This window comes from Marmota marmota, unplaced genomic scaffold (genome assembly GCF_001458135.2).
Source record: "Marmota marmota marmota unplaced genomic scaffold, marMar, whole genome shotgun sequence".
NCBI lineage: Eukaryota > Metazoa > Chordata > Mammalia > Rodentia > Sciuridae > Marmota > Marmota marmota.
The window spans coordinates 416,263-424,298 of NW_025999872.1; the positions used below are offsets into that span (position 1 = coordinate 416,263).

General features: G+C 37.7%; 1 protein-coding gene and 1 non-coding gene across 11 annotated transcripts in view; one reads left to right on the plus strand and one right to left on the minus strand.

Moving 5' to 3' along the window:
- The window catches only part of Cdk12 (cyclin dependent kinase 12), an 86,792-nt gene that overhangs the window by 71,806 nt on the left and 6,950 nt on the right, over window positions 1-8,036 (minus strand). For 9 of the 10 annotated variants that reach the window (XM_048785230.1, XM_048785216.1, XM_048785221.1 and 6 more), the window contains exon 2: window positions 3,896-4,780. In XM_048785230.1, the coding sequence (XP_048641187.1) occupies window positions 3,896-4,780 (885 nt within the window). The remainder of the gene's footprint in view (window positions 1-3,895; window positions 4,781-8,036) is intronic. The other variant, XM_015506643.2, reaches the window with a different exon arrangement.
- On the plus strand, window positions 2,954-3,024 carry Trnaa-ugc. The gene has a single exon. It is a non-coding gene; the product is annotated as a tRNA-Ala (tRNA).

An 8,036-nucleotide genomic window follows, 5' to 3' on the forward strand; every position in this document is an offset into this window, starting at 1 on the left:
GGGCTGGGGATGTGGCTCAAGCGGTAGCGCGCTCGCCTGGTATGCGTGCGGCCCGGGTTCGATCCTCAGCACCACATACACACAAAGATGTTGTGTCTGCCGAAAATTAAACAATAAAAAAAATATATATATATTAAAAAAAAAAAAAAACCAAATATAGTTTTGTTCACTTCATTCTCTCTCAAATATAATCTCAAGATAGCTACACATACATATAAGTAAATATTGAATGGTCCTACTTTACCCTTTTCCCCAATCTAAAAAACAGAAATCCCTGTGTCTTGTATCAAAATCATTCCACCTCACAAAATCTACACTCTACGCTGACACATGATAAGTTCAATAGCTACCTGTTGATTGGTTAATTCAAGCAAGCATTTTAAAATCATGATTCTTAGCCAGATCCTAACCACTATGTAAACTCATAATGAAATTTTTGTGAATAGATATAGGATTCCTTTGAATAATGCTGAACTACTGACTTCCTTTCCAACAAAAATGATAAAATCATGTATCTTTTATCTATAAAAAGTATACTGTGTACCTCAAACAACTTTTTCTACATAAAAAGATTCTGTTTGGGGGCTGGGTTTTAGCTCAATGGTACTGAGTGCTTGCCTAGCATGTGTGAGGCACTGGGTTCGATCCTCAACACCATTAAAAAATAATAAAATAAAGGTATATATTTTAAAAAAAGGTTTGTTTTCCTTTGTCGTTCTCAGGATAGAGTAGAATTCATAAATACCTATTAATATTAGAAAGAACATGTGGAAGCCAGCATGGTGGCACATGCCTGTACTGCTAATCACTTAGGAGTTTGAGGTAGGAACATGACAAGCTTGAAGCGACCTTGGGTCATTTAGCAAGATCTGTAACACACACACAAAAAAAAGGGATGAGGGGGACACTGGGGCTGGGGTTCAGCGGTAGAGCGCTCATCTAACATGTGTGAGACCCTGGGTTTGATCCTCAGTACCACATATAAATAAAGGTATTGTGTCCAACTAAAAATAATAAATATTTAAAAAAGGGAGGTGGGTGGGGGATGTAGCTTAGAGATGGAGCATCTATCTACCCAGCATGCAAAATGCCCTGGGTTCAATCTCTAGCACAGAAGAAAGGAGAGGAAAGGTATGGGGGAAAGATGTGTGTGGAAATCTTCTTTAAAATCAGATTGACAACTACATGAATAATAATAGAGCCATACTTTTTGTTTATTTGTTTGTTTCTCCATTACTTGGGACTGAATCCAGGGGCATTCTACCACTGAACTACATTCCCAACATAATATATATATATATTTATTTATTTATTTATTTTTATTTATTTATTTTAGTTCTACATGGGCACAATATATTTTGTTTATTTATTTTTATGTGGTGCTGAGAATCAAACCCAGTGCCTCATATATGCAAGGCAAACGCTCTGTCACTGAGCCACAACCCCAGCCTAACATTCCTGGTTTTTCTGATCTTTTATTTTAAGACAGGGCTTTCACTAAGTTCTAGGGATGGCTTTGAACTTGTGATTGTCTTGCCTCAGTCTCCCAGTCCCTGGGACCATAGTCTTTTGCATTGTACCTAGCAGTCATCCTTTTTTGGAGGAGAAAAGGGGGTGGTATTAGGGATTTAACCCAGGGACACTGTACCGCTGAGCTGCATCTCCAACACTGGTTTTTATTTTATTCTGAGACAGGTTCTTACTAAGTTGCCCAGAGCCTCACTAAGTTGCTGAAGCTGGCTTTGCACTTGTGATCTTCCTGCCTCAGCCTTCCAATTCACTGGTTTACAAGCAAGTGCCACTACATCTGGTCAGAGTCATTCTTTAAAACATTCTAGAGCTCTTCTTGGTGGTGCATACTGTCGTCCCAGCTATTTGGAAGGGAAAGATAGGAGGATCACAGAACCTAGGAGTATGAGTCCAGCCTGGACAATAATGCAAGACCCTGTCTCAAAAACAAAAAAAAAAAACCAAAACCTTTTTCTTCCTTTCCATTTACTCTACTCATACAATCAGAATCATGTTTCATAATCATCTCAGTTTTCAATACTCAAAGAATTCATTAAAATTATTCTCATCATTCTGTTATGAATTGTATTCTAATTAGCAAAGATTCTACATATCATTCGTTCAGTTGTACCTTATATAATAACGTTGAAAAAATCTTTTTTTTTCTTTTCTTTTTTCCTTTGGTACTAGGGATTGAACCTAGAGGTGCTTTACCACTGAGCAACATATTTTTTTATTTTGAGACACGGTCTTGCTGAGATGCTTAAGAACTTGCTAAATTGCTAAGACTGGCCTCAAATTGGCAATCCTCCTGCCTCAGTCTTCTGAGTCACTGGGATTACAAGCATGTGTCACTGTACCTGACCAATGCTAAAATTTTTAAAGGTGGTGAAGTATTGTGGTTATACTGGAATATGTTACTATTAGGAGAGACATACTGATGTATATAGAATATCATAACTACAGTAGTTAAAATAAATGTGATAGACTGGGCATGGTGGAACACACCTATCTCAGGAGGCTGAGGCAGGAGGATTACAGGTTCAAAGTCAGCCACAGGAACTTAGGAAGTCCCTAAGCAACTAAGAAAGACCCTGTCTCAAAATGAAAAATAAAAAGGGTTGGAGATGTGGCTCAGGGGTTAAGCACTCTGAGTTCAATCCCCAAGAAAATAGTAAATGAAATAAAATAAATGTGACAGAAAGTTAATAATTGGTGAACCAAGTAGAGCATAGGATTGTTAATTATATTGTTTATTTTTATAAAGACACTAAAATTTTCAAAATAAAAATACAGATGAGGGCGGCAGATGTGGCTCAGTGGTAGGATGTTTGCCTAGCATGTATGAGGACCTGAGTTCAATCCTAGCATTGCAAAAAACAAACAAAAAAACAGAGGAATACTTTTAAAAAATCTGAATCAAAATTAGTCTTATCAGAGCTGAGGATATAGCTCAGTTGGTAGAGTGTTTGCCTTGCATGCACAAGGCCCTGGGTTCAATCCCTAGTATCACCACCCAAAAAAAACAGCCTCTATCAATAAACCTATGAAAATCGGTTTAGTAGGCCTCAACTCCTAATTCTTTATTCCTAAGGGACTGAATCCACGGGCATTCTACCACTGAACTACATTCCCAGCATATATATATATTTTTTTTAGTTCTTTGGGGACGGTAAAGTGTCCCTGGGTTAAATCCCTAATACCACCCCCTTTTCTCCTCCAAAAAAGGATGACTGCTAGGTACAATGCAAAAGACTATGGTCCCAGGGACTGGGAGACTGAGGCAAGACAATCACAAGTTCTTAAATATGAACTTTTCCACTGGGGGGGGGGGAAATCAAACCTCAAAAGCACTTCCTATTCATAAAAGCAATCTGAATAGCCATGCATTAGTAGTTTTGGGGGGGTCTAAAAACTACTAATTGAACTAGTAGGGAATTGAATCCAGGGGTGCTTTTCCACTGAGCTATGTCCCCAGACTACTTAAATTTGGAGATAGGGTCACGCTAATTTGCTGTAGGTGGCCTCAAACTTGCGATTGCTTGTCCTAGCTAGCCAAGTCACCTGGCTTACAGATATGCACACTGTGCTCAACTCCATGAATTATTATTTTACTTTATTTTATTTTTTGGTACTAGGGATTAAACCCATAGGTGCTTAACCACTGAGTCACATCCCCACATTTATTTATTTTTTATTTTGAGACAGGGTCTTGCTAAGTTGCTTAGGGCTTTGCTAAGTTGCCAAGGTTGGCTTTGAACTCACAATTCTCCTGCTTCAACCTCCTGAGCCAAAGAGCATTAGTTTTGACAAAGTTTAAAAACAGAAAACACATTACACTTAGATCAAAAGGGTTAATTTTTTTCCAGTTAACTATGGGACTTACCTATCGATGTCATCATCTCCAGGTAACAAGGGTGGGAGGGGCAGAGGAGGCAACGTGGAAGTTTTCAAGTGTGGAATAGCAGCTGTTACAGTTACTTGAGTCTTCATAGAAACCTGTACAGGGGGCTGAGAATTTGCCTGAGAGGACAGAGTAGATGTCCTTGGATGAGTAGAAGGGGGAAAAGTTGAACTACTAGGAATAGGAACCTGACTAAATGTTGGTTGGGGAGGAGGCAGAGGTGGTTGTTGTGGAATAGTTGGTAGTGGAGGCAAAGGTGGCAAAGGGGGTGTCTGAGGTGGAGGTGTAGTAGTTGGTAAAGGAGGTGGAGGAGAAGTAATTATGGGGAGAGGTGGAGGGGTCTCCTTTTCTGGTGTCTCTGTCTCCTTTGGAGTAACAATCTCCTCTTTCAGTGCTATGGGTTTAGAGTCTCTTGTTCCCTGTGCTTTCAAATCTTTAACAGGATGCTTCTCAGAGTTCTCATCCAACTTTACCTTCCCTGTATCTACAGAATTTCTGACCTCTGTATTTGAATGCGTTACATTCACCAGTTCAGTATCTGGGGCACATTTTTCCAATTTTACACCTCTGGGTAACTTTTTAGACTCCAAGCCTGAATCCTTAGCCTCCACTGAACTGTTCTCTTTCCTAGGTAAAAATATAGGTGAACCCTTTGATTCCTTTCCATCCATTTTTGCTGCAGCTGCAGCAGCTGCTCTCTCCTTCTTTTTTCTACTGAGTTCAGCTCCCAGGCTGGAATTCAGTGGAAGCCTGACCGGTGAGATACTGGAATGACGACTTCGTGACCCAGATCTCTTCTTTTTACTATGAGAAGATGAGTGTCTTGAATATGCAGGACTTCTACTTCTGGACTTCATGGATTTCCTACTGGAAAAGAAAAAGGCAATTTAAAATGGATAGACTATTGCAATATACTGAAGAAAGCAGATAAGCAAAGCTATGGAAAACTTTCACTTTTTTTTTCTTCTCTTTGGTACCAGGGATTGAACCCAGGGCACTTTACCACTGAGCTACATCCCCAGCCCTATTTAATTTGAGAGAGTCTCACCAAGTCACTGAGGACCTTGCTAAACTGCCCAGGACCTCAAGCTTGCAATATTCTTATCTCAGCCTCCTGAGTCACTGGGATTACAGGCATGTGTCATGGCACCCAGCAGAACTAAAGTATTAAACCCATTTTGAGTAAATCCATCCAAAAAATAAATTAGGTACCATCAAAATAAAAGTTTCAGAAACCAGCCCAAATAAAAGGAGCCTAAGAAGACATGGAAATTAAATGTAATGTCATGTTTAAGATCCTGGAACAGAAAATGGATATTAGGTAAAGACTGATCTGAATAAATTAGACTTCAATTAATAATTATGTTTCCATATTGATTATCTATAACAAAAGTACCACTCTAATATAATGTTAACAACAAGGAAAACTGGATATAGGCGTATATAAAAACTCCCCATAGCACTTTCACAATTTCTTTGTAAATTACTGGACATGATACCACATGCCTATAGTCCCAGAGACTCAGGAGGCTGAGGCAGAAGAATAGCAAATTTAAGGCCAGTCTGGACAACTCAGCAAAACCCTGCTTCAAAATAAAAAGGACTGGGGATGTAGCTCAGTGGTAAAGCACCCCAAAGTTCAATCCTGAGTATTAAAACAATGTTTTCTATAAATCTAAAACTATCCTAAAATACAAGGTTCATTTAAAAAAATGGATAAGAGGAACTATGTCCTACAAAAACATATTTGAGTCATACAACACTAAAAATTGTTCGTTATTTAAATGAAGGAAGACAAAACAATACATTTCTTTCCCACATTGGAAAAGAAATAAATAGCCATATTCACAAATGCTTACTTTCAGAATTTTGGCTTCAATCTTTGATAAAGTGAAAATAAAATAATAAGACTGGGGATTTAGCTCAGTTGGTACAGTGCTTGCCTTGCATGCACAAGGCCCTGGGTTCGATCCCCAGCACCCAAAACAAAACAAAACAAAACAAAAGATACAGTCATAATCTATAATAAAGGTAGTTATATAAATTAAGAAGTTAATCTAACTTTTCAAACTAAGGAGCTATTTAATTGGCAGATTCCCGGAAAATATGTTGTTCTTTATACCCTTAATTTATGATAAAGTTGTGCACACAGTAAACAAACCCCCAATGTTAAAAAAGTTAGGATTCATAAGTAGACAAATTAGAGAAAATTTTTTAGCAAAATAATCCATTAGAAATTTTTAAAAAGGCTGGGGATGTGGCTCAAGTGGTAGCACGCTCGCCTAGCATGCGTGAGGCACTGGGTTTGATTCTCATTGTGTCCACCTAAAATTAAAAAATAAATATTAAAAAAAAAGAAGAAGAAGAAGTTTTAAAAAGGGCTGGGGATACAGCTCAGGTGGTAGAGTGATTGCCTTGCATGCACAAGGCCCTGGGTTCAATGCCCAGTACCACAAAAAAAAAAAAAAAAAAAAAAAAAGTTTTTAAAAAATATGATAGTTCCTGGGGCTGGGGATGTGGCTCAAGCGGTAGCGTGCTCGCCTGGCATGCGTGCGGCCCGGGTTTGACGCTCAGCACCACATACAAACAAAGATGTTGTGTTAGCCGATAACTAAAAAAAATAAGTATTAAAATTCTCAAAAAAATTCACTAAAAATTCACTAAAAAAAATATTAAAATATTTTTTAAAAATTCTCTCTCTCTCTCTTTAAAAAAAATATATATATATGATAGTTCCTGGTCCTTTTCAATATAAAAAAGGATTTCCAATCAATTTTTTAAGGAACTCATAATTAAGACAAGGCGGGGCTGGGATTCTGGCTTAGCAGTACAGTGCTCGCCTAGCACGGGCAGGACCCGGGTTCCTCAGTACCACATAAAAATAAAGGCATTGTGTTGTGTCCATCTACACCTAAAAAAAATATATATTTAAAAAAAAATTTTTAAATAAAAAAATAATTAAGACAAGGTATTATATTTTTATTATATTATTGCATGTTCAATTAATTTTCTTCTTAAGGAAGAATGGGGAGTAAAATCTGGTAAATCTTTTTTTTTTTTTTAATGTATGTTTTTATGTGGTGTTGAGGATCGAACCCAGGGCCTCACGCATGAGAGGCAAGCACTCTACCACTGAGCTACAACCTGAGCCTAAAATCTGGTAAATCTATGGGGCAAATTATTTCAAGTTGAAACACCAGTCTCATTAATTCTTTTTGTTCTTCACCAAAGCCTAATCTGTTCAAGCATCAATGTGAGACAAGCAAACAGGGATATGGAGATATCATATATCTAGCTCAATAGAAGAACACTTGCCTAGAATGCAGTAGAACCTGGGTTTAATCCACAGCACTGAAAAAAAAAAGGGACTGGACAAACATAATTTGCCCATTAGTCTAAAACAAATTGCTCCCATTTCAGATCAGTATTTCCCTTTATCTGTGGGCACTGATAAAACTAACATGAATCAAAATGAACAGCATATATATGTAAGGGAAACAACTCACATGACAGCAGCCATGGTTTTCTTTTATCTATACTCCTTTTGGAAGTTAATTTCAAAAATTAGTTAAAATATAGAATTATTATTGGAAGAAATAGTACTAAAAAACATCAATGACAACATATATATGAACATAAAAAATATTGAAAGTAATTAAATCACTGGGCATGGTGGCACACACCTGTAATCCCAGAAAGCTGAAAGTGAAGGCTGAGGCAGGAGGATCACAAGTTTAAGGGCAGCCTCAACAACTTAGTGAGGCCCTAGGCAACTTAGCAAGGTCTTGTCTCAAAATAAAAAAAAAAAAAAATCGCCAGGCAAGGTGGTGCACACCTAGTAAAGTTCCCAAAGTGGCTTGGAGGCTGAGGCAGGAGGATCCAAGTCCAAAACCCACCTTAGCAGCTTAGTGAGGCCCTAAGCAAATTAGTGATATCCTCCCTCAAAATAAAAATAAAAAAAGTTAAATTAGAAATTAAAAAAGAGCTTCGGATGATGGATCAATAGTTAAAGCCCTTCTGGGTTGAATCCCTGGTACCAATAAATAATTAAATAAATAAAAGGCAAATCAGAATATGCTTTGACAAATGCCATAAAAAGCAAAAAATTGCCAAAATTATGGGA